At 45.0% G+C, this 13705-nt stretch overlaps 1 protein-coding gene and 1 long non-coding RNA gene across 2 annotated transcripts; one reads left to right on the top strand and one right to left on the bottom strand.

The window, feature by feature from the left end:
• Positions 1 to 754: 754 nt before the first annotated feature.
• Positions 755 to 6407, bottom strand: LOC116453521. Its single transcript, XR_004243844.1, has 3 exons — positions 6059 to 6407; positions 4929 to 5086; positions 755 to 2206 (listed from the first exon to the last, which is right to left on the bottom strand). It is a non-coding gene; the product is annotated as an uncharacterized LOC116453521 (long non-coding RNA).
• A 153-nt stretch (positions 6408 to 6560) lies between these two features.
• TOB1 (transducer of ERBB2, 1) lies at positions 6561 to 10994 on the top strand. Its single transcript, XM_032129057.1, has 2 exons — positions 6561 to 6814; positions 9056 to 10994. Exon 2 carries the CDS (start codon positions 9192 to 9194, stop codon positions 10167 to 10169), a length of 978 nt encoding a protein of 325 aa, XP_031984948.1. The 5' UTR covers positions 6561 to 6814; positions 9056 to 9191; the 3' UTR covers positions 10170 to 10994.
• The last annotated feature ends 2711 nt before the right edge of the window (positions 10995 to 13705 follow it).

Consider the following 13705-nt stretch of genomic DNA (forward strand, 5'->3'; position numbering starts at 1 on the left):
TCCATGACTCGATGGACTTTAATAGGATCTGAGGAAGGACCAGATCTGTAGCAGAGCAAGCTCAAAGAGAAATTCCCATTGGCTTTTTTCCCCCCCATGGATAATACCCTTAAAGATTCAGGGTCAAACCTTCAGCTGTCCTATCCTGGCATCTTTCCACTCAACTAGCTCTTCGTGTCTGTACAAGTACTAGGTTCCTGTTCAGCTGAAAAGAAACACCCTTGTTGGTTTTTTTCGGTTTGTTTTTAAATGAAGATAGTTTTCATGATCTTCTCATAGGAGGATTTTCAGATTGTATTTATCAAGACACAGACATTTGAACTCATTTACTTTGAAGTCAGCGTCACTCACACTGTCACAGCATGACAGCACAGCAGGTTAACTCAGCACTTCTCAAATCAGATTGCCTTCAGCCCCAGTATCAACACATCTAACCTGTGCCTTTCCTAAAGGTGATATTCTGTCTGTTACCTGGTAGTCACTAATTAAACTCTCCAAGTCCTGGGCTCAGAATAAAACACTATTACTGATAGGAATAGCATGCAGAAAGGCATAAGAAACCCACAGCCACATGCTCCAGAGAAAAGAGATTGCCTGAAAGCTTAAAATATGGATGGCTTCTTACTGAGCTGCACTGTTCCTGGATGTTTTAAATTTTTAGGCAAGAACCAAGGGAGATCTTCTGGGGATGTTAAAATTATATTTTGTTCTGGACTTTATTGCAAAAAATTGAGGCACCTTCCAATCTCAATAATTAACTAACAGTGCAGGGAAACATCCTTCCTCCCCTTCTCATTCAAGGTGAGTCTACATCACTTTCTTGAAGAACTAGAAAACAGTAAAGGCTTCACTGATCCTTCCTAAGTAAACAAAAAGCATTTCTGGGAGAGCCAAAGGCTGCAGATTTGGCTTAGAGGACATTGCAACTAGCCAGAAAAGGTGGTATTGGCTGGATCTTTGCCTAAATAGAGTTTCCATTTATTTCAAAAAGACACCACTGGTAATTCTTAGATGATATTTTTTTTACCCCAGCTGATGATAATCAGAATGTCAAAAAAAAAAGCAGAATTTTTGTGTTTATTGGACCATTTTGGTAAACAGTCACCCCTCCATTGCTCCTTCTTCCAGTTTAAACCAACTGAATAAAAGCTATTTCTTTGTACTGAGTTTTTTTCCCCATTTTTATCTACTTTTTCACATTCAGTATCTCTCTTGAATAAGACTGAACAGTTTTCCTGGAATTCCCTTTTCAGGAAAAAAAAGATTTACTTGCTTCTTGGAAAATCCTAAGTACACAAAATTCTTAAGTAAATTCCTAGTGAGACGTTTCCAAGCTACTTTCATCTGTTCAGAAACTGAAAGGGCAAAAGACCAGCCCTTCACCTTCAGTGTTTATTTTTGATCCCCATGAAAGTACTGATAGTTTTAAAAGCAGCTTTCTGTCTCTTTAAAACTGTTTATGAATCATTGTTTGGAATGAGTGTAGTAAAGCACTTGAAGCTGATTAACTTAGAAGTTCCATGGCTATCAGCTAGGACAGTCCTCACCTCATAATTTTATCTATTAACAGATACTACACAACTAACTGACATTAAACTGGCAGGATCCCAATGCAAAGGTGAATTCGAGGAAAAAATTATATTGGATTTTAATAAAACTTTCTTCAAAGGTCAACCTCTCTAAGGTATGAAATCAATCTTCCTCCTTCTTCAGCCCACTTATTCACAGTTATAGGAAATTCTGATGCTCATAAAATATTTCCCATTCCCTCCCCCTCTTATTACAGTGCTTATCCACCTGTGCACATTACTTTTCACAGCAGTTTTAGATTCCATACTCCTCATTTCATTCTTTTTAACAGGCCTTCTCAGAATCTGTACCCCATTCTGAATATGTGGCTTATCAGGCTCCTCTTCAAGAACAGATCCTGCCTTATACCATCTTCAGGCAAAAAAACAACCCACATTTTTACTTGACGAAGGTGGATGAAACTTTGGGAAGAACAAAGCTTTGGTGCAAAATCTTTATTTCTCCTGGTTTTATTTCTCCTTCTTACCCAGCAGCTGCTTTCTGTGTCTTGCTCAGAACTCCATCAACCTTTTCCAGGTAAGCTATTATATAGGTAGCATTCCACTTAGGAGAGTGATGTTCTTGTGAGCTCTGAGCTCTAATCTCCTGCAGATCAGTTCCTTTTACTGATGTTGGCCTGGCAAAATTATATATACAGAGAGAGAGAGAGATTTTTTTTTTTTTTATTAAGAAGAGTCACTAGTATCTAAGAAAGTACCAACTTAGAAGGTTTTTTCAATGTACTCGCTGCACAAAGCTGTAGATACCCAGATCTGGAACCTGCCTTTTAATCTGTGGCATTCAAGCTCCAGCTCTTGGTAGCCAACTTTCTAAAATCTTGGCATCACCAGAGCCGCTAACATCACACACTGTAACAGCAGAGCAAATCCTGTTGCTGGTGTTTGGATTTGCCTGCCCAGCTGAGCTGTGGGGCAGGCCAGACCCAGAGCATCCCATGGGAATTGAAAGCAAAATTTTCAGGGTTTCCAGGATGGGATGCTCAATGCTGGGCTGTTCTCAGGGTCACAGCCCATCACTACTGCACTCTCTGCCCTTCACTCTCCCCGTTTTACTGCAATATTTCCCTCCTTCCACTTCAAGGGTTGTTCCTCCCCCTCTGTCACAACTGTATCTCTGCCCAGACCAACAGACACTGCCAGGTCCTCCTGCCTCCATCCCTTTCCTGCATGTTCCCAGGGCACTACTGCCATTCCTCAGCCCCCTGAGCTGCAGAGGGCCAAGCCTGGGCACAGCCTGGGCTGTTTGCCCCGGGGGCAGGAGGTTGCACAGAGTCGTGGCACACATCCTGCCATGTGCACTTCCTTGGCAGCTTGAGCTGTGCCAGCCCCTGCCCGCCAGCTGCTCTCCATCGCTGGGAACCAACATGTGCCCCTTCACAGGATCAGAGACAAGCTTGGGGCCCTCCTAGAAGGTGACCTGGCTGTTTTGCCTGAATTCTGCTCCTGCTTGTTTTTTACTCCATCAAAACAACATCACTTACAAGGTGATTTTGTGGTTTCCCACCTCAAAAAACCTTTGTGGTCAGAGAGCTCCTGGTACTGGGCAACACCTGATAGGTCCAAACCCCCTCTCTAATCTGTATTTATGGAAAAATCACTGCTGGGAAAGTGAAATGTAAGAGAATCTACATTCCATTTCAAACTCAGTGCTAAGATATCTGCTGGAGAGCAGCCAGGCCTGGTTGCTCACACTGATAGATGGTGGGGAAAAGGAACACATGTTAAAATCAGCAAATGGATAAAACTGGGCTAGAGAGGGATGAATACAATGGGGAAAGCTTTCAATTTTTTTCCATTTTTTCATTTCAAGATCAAAGCCCAGGCTCCCACGCTAAAAGGAGAATTGTGCTCCGAAATAGGAAAATGTTAAAAAAGAGACTGCACTATATTCAGGAATGCATGATACAAAGCTTCATGTCCACCATCAGGATAAATCTTATATATTCTGTACAGCAACATTCATTTAGCAGAGAAGAGGATTCTATGAAAAGGACAGAGATGGGTGGTGGAAATTCTGAGCCTTTCTTCCTACAGCTTTAAAATTCTTGTCCTCATTGACATAATTAGTAAAAATTTTCTTGGTTGTATATAATTCCTTTGAACAACTTTTAAGATCAACAAACTGTATTTTGGATTTGGACATTGTGTTGATCAATAAATAATACTAATTTAGATTTTTAAAGAGTGCTAGTTATTATTTGAGGAACCAAATTTAGATTTCTTTAGCAGAAAAGAAGGTCCCTTTGTTGAGTGTGTGCAGTCTCTGCAAGCTTTTGTGGTAATGTAGCTGTTTTACAATGCAGAGATCTTGGATCTAGAGATTATTCTGCAGAGATCCAGACTGTGGAAGGTGTAGTTCAGTTGCTGATGGCTGTCTGCTGGCCAGCATTGCAGGATCTGGCTATGAACAGGGCATGAGATCAAACCCTTCTTGTTTAATATAGATTAAGAAAGTCTTCTTACTTCTAATCTCACTCCTGCCTCCTGCCCTGCTCTGAAATCATTGTGTTGATTTGCTCTGCTAGGGAAGACTTGTCAAGGTCTGTCAGGACAGATGAGAATATATAGTTTTTCTTTTCTTTTAAGATTAATCTTCCAGCTGAATAGAACTGGCAACATGAGTGAAATTTTTCTGCTGGAGTTATTTTGTATTGATTTTTAAAGATTTTTCTAGCAGGGAGAGGCAGACTTTTTGTTATTGCTGTGTATTAATCAAAAGGGCTGAAAAACACTGCAGGCCCTACTCTGACCCTTGTGGATCAAAAAGCCAGTCGAGATTTTAAGAATACAAATGATCCTGGATTAAACTCTGGGTTTAAGTGTTAATAATTTAATACTGCTACAGTTTGGCCACCTACCTCTGACATGCCATATGTGGACCACACTATGATCACTGCAGTTTAAAGGCTATTTTTTCAGACAAACAAGGATAAATCAAAACTTTCACTGAAACACTAGAAGTGGGGTTGATCCTCAAAGAGGTTAGTCCTGGGCCAGTGACCCATCTTTAACATTTAGAAACATAGCATCGTTTGGGGTGGGAGGGACCTAAAAGATGGTCTAGTTGCATTTAACACCGGATTTTTCTACAGCACGGACTGCATGAGAAGCTTCCTTTCCATAAGCCCCAGAAAAGCACATCCCAATTTTTACAGCTTTAAAGGATCCCATGGCTGCCTTGATTACCAACGTCTTAGCTCTGTACATTTAATTCAGTTCCTAATGCTTCTCATGTAGCACTAAAACCATTTAAAAGAAAGTCTCTGCTTTTACAACCTGGCTTTTTTTAGCAGCTCAGCAGCAGTTACTGGGTTTGTAAAGCTCCTTATGAAATCTCACTTGAAAACACTGATCTGCAGCGCTGTGCAGTTGTTCCCACTTCAAAGGGAAATCTACTGCTGCCACCCCAGAACTGAGTGCAGCGAGAGCTGAACCACCACCGGTGGCTGATGTCACCTCCCAATGTGTGTTTGTTGTTCTACAGAGACTCCTGCGCTCTAATATCAAAACAAAAACAAAACAAAACAACCCCCTCTATTTGTCTTTTCACCTTCTCTGTTTAGGGAGTTGTTTCACTTTGACTCTTTCTGATCAAAACAAATACCCAGGGCTTTCTTTCAGATTCCCAGAGATGCTACAGCAGTTCCCAGTAGTCTCCCAGTTGCCAGTGCTTGTAATGTAATAATCTTCGTATTTCATTTTCCCTTTGGGGTGCACAGAGACAAGTGACCCAGTTTTCATTGAAGGCATGTGCAACCCTCAAGATTTAAAAATGGGTGAGAAATACAGGGATAAATTGTAAATATTTTGAGTCTTAATCAAGATATTCAAGTTGTTTGCAATACTGCAATCCCCGTAGCATCAACATTGATACGTCTGAATAAAAACTATGTTTTACAGTGAATTAAGCCTTCCATCAGAAGTAAGCTGTGGATGGGAAAGCCTCTTCTTTCCCTTAATATTTCAGCTTTTGGGTACTGCCTCCCATTCTCAAATACATTCTCAGCTTCAAAGGGTTAAAGTCCCAGCATGTCCAAATCTCTCCCGGGGCCCACGTAGCGCTTATGCCAAAACGCTTTATTATTATACAAACAGAGCAAGAGGCGGAGAATTTAAAAAAAATACAAAAACAAACCCCTTCCCAACTTGTCCTCCAGAACCGGGTCCTGCTGGCGGCGTGAAACCGCCCCAGCGCCAACCCTGAACACCCGGAGGGGTGTTTAAAGAGCAAACCCGGGGATGTTTTAAGGAACGCCGGGGTGGGCCGCATCCCAAACGGACCCACTCCATCCCATCCCATGCGTCCCTGGAGCCCCCACCTCGGGCCCCGCCGGCGCTGAGGGGAAACCGCCTCCCCCCCATGGGCCGCTCCCGTTCCCCCCAAAACCCGGCCTGGCTCCGCCCCCCGGCCCCGCTGGCCAATCAGCGGCGGCCGCCGGGGCGGGCAGCCAATCGCCCGGCGTTGCTACCTGTGGGGAGTATTTTTAGCCGCCGGGCGCGGAGAAAGGGGGGCCGGTGGTGTGAGGGGCCGCGCCTCGCCTCCCTCAGGAACGGGCCCGCGCGGGCCACCCTGGAGCGCCCGCTGTGCAGGCGGCCCCTGCCAGCCCCGCCATCGCCGCTGCCGAGGCCCCCGCAGGCCACGGCGGTCATGGGAGATGTAGTTCGGTGCTTCCCCCCCCTCCCGCTCCCTTCCCCGCCGGCCTGAGGGGCGCGAGGGCAGGGTTTGACGTCGGCAGTGACGCAACGGGGCTGCGAGGCGAGCAGCGCGCTGACGTCAGAGCGGCCCCGCGCGCCGCGCCGGGGGGGAGGGGAGGCAGCGGCGGGCCCCGGGCGGGGTCGCTCGGGCGCCGTTCGGCGGGGGCGGGGCTCGGGCGGCGCGGGGCGGGGCCGTGGGGGCGCGGCCGCGGGCGGGGCAAGGGAGGGTATAAGTAGGGGCGCGGCGGGCGGCGGGGCAGAAGCAGAGGGAGTGCAGCTGCGGCGGCCTAGCGCGCCCGTTGTGGGGGTGTGAGCAGCGCTGCCCTCCCCCCCCTTCCCTCCCCCCCCTTTTTTTTTCCGACCCTTCCCCCTCCCTTTTTTTTTTTTTCTTCTCTTTCCTCTCCCCTCCCATCCTCGCCGAGGGAGCCGGCGATCGGAGATGGGGGTCGGGTGCTAAGCCGCCCCCCCACCCACCCCCCCCGCCCTCACACCCCCGCCGGGACTGTTTGCACTACCCCCGCACACCCCGGGTGAGTACCGGCCGTGAGGCGCGGGGGCAGCGCGGGCGGGGGGCTGAGGCAGCGCCGCCCGGCCCCGGCCCCTAGGCGGGGTGCGACGGGGCGGTCACGACCCCGCGGTGCCGGAGGGGGGGACGCGGTGGGTGCAGGGGCCCCTCGGGGAAGGGGCTGGGGGAGAGGGCACGGCCGGGCTGTGAGGGGTCGCTGCCCCCGGGGCCGCCCCGGCCGCGCTCGGGCGGGGAGGAGGGAGCGGCGCCGGCTGAGTAATCGGCGCTGGGCCGCTCCGGGAGCGCCGGCAGCACCCTGCGGGACCTGCCCGGCTGTGCGCCGGCAGACGGGCCCTGCAGCCCCCACCCGCCCTCCAGACATCCTCCTTCCTCTTCCTCCTTCGCTTTCTTACGGGCTCAGAAAATGCTCTTCCTCCTCCTCCTCCCGCTGCCGCCGGAGCTCCACGGCTGTGAGCAGAAATTTAATGAGACCCGACTGCCTGGTTATGTAACTCCCACTGCTTAAGGCTCCTGCCAGGGCGCTGCTGTCGGGCCACGGGTGGGCTCGGATCTCCCAGAAATACTGCCGTCTTGCCATAAATAAATAAAAAGAACAAGTTCGAAATTATCAAGCCGATCTGTTTGATCAGCTGCTTTTGTACCGTGGATCAGTCTGGCGTAGAAAAATTTACAGCGTCAGCCCGGTGCACTCTGAAAGGGAGCATTTCTTTCTTAAAGGACATGGGGGAAGGGAAACAGCACAGATGGATTAATAAATCATTTTTAAATGCCCCGTTTAACCACCCAATCAGCTTTTCTGTACTGATTGTGCCCCTTTTGTAAATATCTTCTGTTTGCCCTTGATCTTTTCCTTATCCCCACCCGGTGCTGATCCAGCAAACGTTTAAAGGTCGCCTTATCATACAGCCTTTCAAACTATTCCCATACCATGTTGGGGAGAACACGAGTGGCTTGGAAATAGGGTTCCAGACTTTAAAAGGAGATTATTTGGCACAAGAAATAAAAAAGCAGCGTAGTCACATTGTTAATATCAAAATCCTTTAACTTTGATTTCGCTAATCTTAAGTGGCAGCTATGCTAAATTTTGTTCCTAGTGATGCTCTGCAGAAAAGGCCACTGTTAAGTGAAATTTTCTTTGGGCTTTTAACTTGAGCCAAAAAAAATCCCCATATTTTGTTTCATTGGAACTTTTTGACAAAGGTGTGTGGTGTGTGTGCACATTTATACCAAGGTACTGCAGGATTTGTGTTAGCAGTATGTGTGCTAATACCTGATTCTTGTCCCTTCTCTAACTTTAGACAGCTAATTTCTCTTCTGTCCTTTGTGAAGGAGTGGCAACCATATCTTGCATTACATATAAAATGGAGTCGTGGAGAAGGAGAAAGGCAATCGGGTTTGAGGCTGTCAAAAGCCCTGTTAGCCCTGGAACTTTTTGAAATCTGAGCTACAGACAGTACGATACAGTAATTGAGTATATAATTGCATCTTGCATCTGAAAATAGCGAGTAATTTGTAGAAAGAGAAGAATTTGTGAATTAATTTATCGGTCCTGGCCACCCTTCTGGCAGAACATACGTGCAGCTATTCTGTATGTGCTGACTGCATTTCAGTGTGAACTGTTGGATATGCACAGCGGACATTTTCTCCTCAGTTTGCATCATTTCACCCATGCAAAGTTTAGGGAGAAGATTTGCTTGTACTTAAATGTTGCATCATTTTAGCTATTCATGTGAAACCTTCTAAAGCAATTGTTAACATTTTTCTAATTCTGCAGTCTGCAGTTTTAGTCAATATGCTTCCAAACTTTAAAGTGATAAATGGCCCTTGGACTAAGACCTTTCAGGTTAAACTAATGGTCTGGTACTAGATTTTTCAGCTGGGTACTATAAATCATCCAACTATGGGTTGGTAATTGAAACCTTGACAGGCTTGGCAGTTCTGTGATGTCTTAAAAATTATCCTTGCTGCTTTGTGAATAACTAAGTACCCAGATCATGTGATTTGGAAGTGCCCCATGTTGTATATGTAAACACAAGCCCATCCTCTGCAGTGTTGTTAGTAAGTCACGCTGAACAGAGCTGACATCCTCACCTTCCGCAGGCAGGGACAGAAATAGTTTGATGTACATTTTTTCACTTAAAAAGTAACCTATTTTCTGCAGAAAGTGAAGCTAAAAGAATAGACCTCGGAGCTTGATCTTACACTGTTCTTATTTGGATGTATTTGCTTTTGTTTTTTCTTAAAGGAACAAGAGCACTCAAGCTGAAGGATAATAATAACTCGAATCACCACTTTGAATGAAATTCTGTTTCCCTGTGGCATCTTGAACACTTTCTTCTTCGGGTTTTGAAACAGACTTATAACTCTGTGGCACAGCAGCTATGCAGCTTGAAATCCAAGTAGCACTCAATTTTATTATTTCTTATTTGTACAATAAGCTTCCCAGACGACGTGTCAACATTTTTGGTGAAGAGCTTGAAAGACTTCTGAAAAAGAAGTATGAAGGGCACTGGTATCCAGAAAAGCCATACAAAGGATCAGGGTTTAGATGTATTCATATAGGGGAGAAAGTGGACCCAGTCATAGAACAAGCATCCAAAGAGAGTGGTTTGGACATTGACGATGTTCGTGGCAACTTGCCTCAGGATCTTAGTGTTTGGATTGACCCGTTTGAGGTTTCATACCAAATCGGTGAAAAGGGACCAGTGAAAGTGCTTTATGTGGATGATAATGAAAATGGATGTGAGTTGGATAAGGAAATCAAGAACAGCTTTAACCCAGAGGCCCAGGTGTTCATGCCAATTAGTGACCCAGCATCTTCAGTGTCTAGTTCTCCTTCTCCTCCCTTTGGTCACTCAGCTGCTGTGAGCCCGACCTTCATGCCCCGCTCCACTCAGCCTTTAACCTTCACCACTGCCACATTTGCTGCCACCAAGTTTGGCTCAACCAAAATGAAGAATAGCGGCCGTGGCAACAAGGTCGCCCGCACCTCTCCCACCAACCTTGGCTTGAATGTCAATGACCTGTTGAAGCAGAAATCCCTCTCCTCCTCCATGCACTCTCTCTACGGGCTTGGCCTAGGCAGTCAGCAGCAGCAACAGCAACAGCAGAAGACTTCTGCCCTGTCTCCTAATGCAAAGGAGTTCATTTTCCCCAACATGCAGGGTCAAGGTAGTACCAGTAGCATCTTTCCTGGTGACAGCCCCCTTAACCTCAGTCCTCTCCAGTACAGTAATGCCTTTGATATGTTTGCAGCCTATGGAGGTCTAAATGAGAAGTCTTTTGTGGATGGCTTGAATTTTAGTTTAAACAACATGCAGTATTCTAACCAGCAATTCCAGCCAGTTATGGCTAACTAAAAATAAACCGAAAGTGAAATCCAAGTAAATACTATTGTACAAGTTAAAATGCACGTACCCAAGGGTGTATATTTTTTTCCACCTCTTGAGATTTTTTTTAAGGCTTGTAGTATGAATACATTCAGGCTTGGTTAGATAAATACAACATGCATCATTTTTTCATTTGCCAACCAAGCACAAAATTATTTTATACTGACTGTACATTACAAAAATATACTCTCAAAAATATGGCCTCTTACAGTATTTAAGATATAGCAAGGAAGTGGCTAATTTTTTCATGTGTATATATATATATATGTACTCAGACATATATGTATATATATTAAAAAATTGGCACTAATAGGTGGGTTTATTGGTCTTTTTCTAATTGTATAATTTAATTTAGTACAAAGTTTGTAAAATATCAGAGTATATATATTGTTTCTACAACATGGTATTGCATTTATATCTTTTTACTACAGTGATCTGTGACAGCTGCAGCAGCTTCATGTTGTATTTTTTTTACTGAAATTGTAAGATATCCATCTTAAAGACATCAATTCTAAAAAAAGTAAAAAAGTTGTGTACAGAATATTCCTTAGTGGTGGAATTAAAATGTACGAAATATTTGCTTTTTTCAAAAGAAACACAAATTGTATTTTCTGTTAAAAGTTTAAAGATTTTTGCTATATATTATGGAAGAAAATGTAATCGTAAATATTAATTTTGTACCTACATTGTGCAATACTTGAAAAAAGGTATAAAAGTATTTTGAGTCAGTGTCTTACATGTTAAGAGGGACTGAAATAGTTTATATTAAGTTTGTATTAAAATTCTTTAAAATTACCCGGCTGTGGTGGTGTGTGTGTTCTTCGTGTCCCGCTGACAATCCGAGTGCCGTGTTCCTTGTGCTGGCACTGCCAGGGATGCCCCAGAGTCTGACTCAGGAGTAAAGGGAAGGGTGGCTCTGTGGCTGCACCTCGTGGGGGGTTGCTTCCCCAAAATACTCCTGACAAAGCACAGAACCCCATTAGGGACTTGCCTGTAATTATTTCAGCAAATTCCACTTGTTTTTTGTAACCGCAGCTCACTGAAGCCAAAAGGGAATTCTATTTTTTTTTTTCCTTGATAATTAAGACTCTTAAGCTCTGTGAACGTTGAGTTATGGGGCGATGGGATGTGTCTGGCAGGGACTCAGGTGATTCAGTAACGTTTCCTTTCCATGTCATCGGGATTATTGGAACTATTCTCTCGGGAGGTCCTAGACCAGCAAATCAGCGTTCTGCCTCTGTATTAGGGATTAATAGCTCAGAACCAAAACTGAATAAAAGTGCTGATTTACAGCTTACTAAAACCGTTGTAAACTCGCATTTTATATGCTCTATTAAAAAGAGAAATGTCATGCAACTATACTGTGACATTCTCAGGTATTTATTTTAGCAGATTTTACCAATTTTAACTGAATAGATTCTCAAAAATCAAATGGGAGTGGGAGGGGAAAGAATTCAGAGGCTGACAGAACAACTCAGTTTTTCCAGGGCTATTTTGAAGTTGCATCCCTTACTCTTTTCCATCTGCTCAGCAAACAGTGTTCCTTGCTAAAGTTCGTTGTCAAAGGGAAGAGAAACTGCTTTAATGTGTAAATCTGACAAAGGTCAGCTTATGTTCCATGGCAGCTCCAGCCGTACAGAGACCCAGCGCTAAGTGGATAGTCCTTGGCTCTTGGCAGTGAGTTGTGAGCTACAGACAGAGCACAGGATTAAAATGAGCTGAACTTCAGTGTTCTGACACTGGAATTTGAGACCCAAGGTCAGTCTTTTCCTGTTGGATGCACTTGATGTGACAAAAGGTGCGACTTCCACGCAGACCCCCCCTCTTTGGTGGGAGTGGAGCTGTGGTGGCAGCAGCCTGTGCTTTTCACACCAGGGTGAGCTCCCCGCTTTGGGCAGAGGCTGGGAAGAGCTGGCCGGGCAGAGGTGGGAGGCTGGCAGTGGTATCCATTTCCAGTGCCATGACAACCAGTTCAAAAGCAATAATGGAGAGAAGGGTTTTTTTTGGCGTTCATCTGTCTCTGTTTAACTGGCTCCCTTTTACTGAGTTTGCCATCTGGTTTATCTTTCCACTCACGGCACAGCCGCGGACAGCACCGGCCTTAAAAGCGCATCATTTGGTACCTCATTTTAAGTGGATGATTTTACTTTTAAGAGGAGTTAGAAAAATGCTGGATCAATTGTTGGAAAACAGAGAATGCCAGCTCTGTGTATTTCCTATTTGAATGCCTAGACTTTAGGATTTACTACTGTTTTACTATTTACAGCACGATACTAATACCTAAACTGCCCAAGAGGTTGAGCAACTCTGACAGTGGAGACTCTTCATGTGTTCTGTAATATTTCTATTCCTGTGATTTAAACTGATATCATTTGTTTTAAAGATCAGTGAGCTTATCCTCTTCCCAGGCTGATTTGTTCCCTTCCACTGTAACGAGCTCTGGGTCTGAAGGGCCATGCAAGGAAAAATCTTTTGGAGCACAAATTTTTTGCAGCACCTTTCGATATAAAGATTTGACAAGCAGGGTTTGGTTCTGGTGCTTTGCAAGGAGACAAGTCAGAAAAAGAGCTTCAAGTTCTCTCAATGCAAGTGTGGAGATTTTTAATGTTTTAATGATTTTCAACGTTTAAGCGTGAATGATTTTTTAATCTTAGAGGAATGAGAGATGCCTGCTTTGTGTTCAGTCTGCTTCACCCAGTTATTTATCTTCTGCTGAAGTTTGGTGCTGAATTTCTAAGATCAAACATTTACATTGCAACATTCTGCTCTCACCGAGTGCCAGGTCAATCGCTGGTGTCACTTGTGCACACCCAGTATTCAGCTGTCAGGTAAATGCACTTGCTTGGATAGAAAGGACATAAAAAGGAGGAAAAGGAAGTGTTTGCTTGGTGCAAGTTCTCTTGTATTTTCTCATGTGAACATGTAATTTGCTTCCTTAGAACTACCAGTGTGAGTTAAACCTTGGAAGGTGACTTTAATTTACAGTGAAGGAAAGGGTAGAAATATGTGACCACCTCAATGCTGCTTAGTGCCTCCTATCACCTCACCCCAGGTCCCCACTCAAGCACAGGTTCGAGGCACTTTGGTCTGTAGGGCTCACTTAATTCAGCACAAGTCAATAACTTCTCAAAGTTGCAGTCTAAGATCCCTGAAGCTGCTCAGAGGCTGCAGCGTGGCTGCACAGAGGGTTCAGGGGACAGCTACAGTCTGTGCTGTGTTCATTCTGTGGGTAGGGAGCAGACCTCCCTCTTGATCAGGAGTCTGGTAATGGCCACCAAAATTGAACTGGTTTAGTTATTTCTGCTGCAGGAAGCTGGATCACGGGTGGAGTTCACAGAGTAGTGCTCCTTTGCTGTGTCCTGTTCTCCAGGGTCCCTGGAGCTGAGTCCAGGGCCTGGCACTGCAGCTGTGTGCGTACAAGTTCTGCAGTTCTCAGCTTCAGCTCAGCTAATTCATACACTTTGAGGATGGGGCTCTGAGGCACCTGATTTAATTGAAGCTGTCTC

The sequence above is a fragment of the Corvus moneduloides genome, chromosome 19 (genome assembly GCF_009650955.1).
Source record: "Corvus moneduloides isolate bCorMon1 chromosome 19, bCorMon1.pri, whole genome shotgun sequence".
Lineage (NCBI taxonomy): Eukaryota > Metazoa > Chordata > Aves > Passeriformes > Corvidae > Corvus > Corvus moneduloides.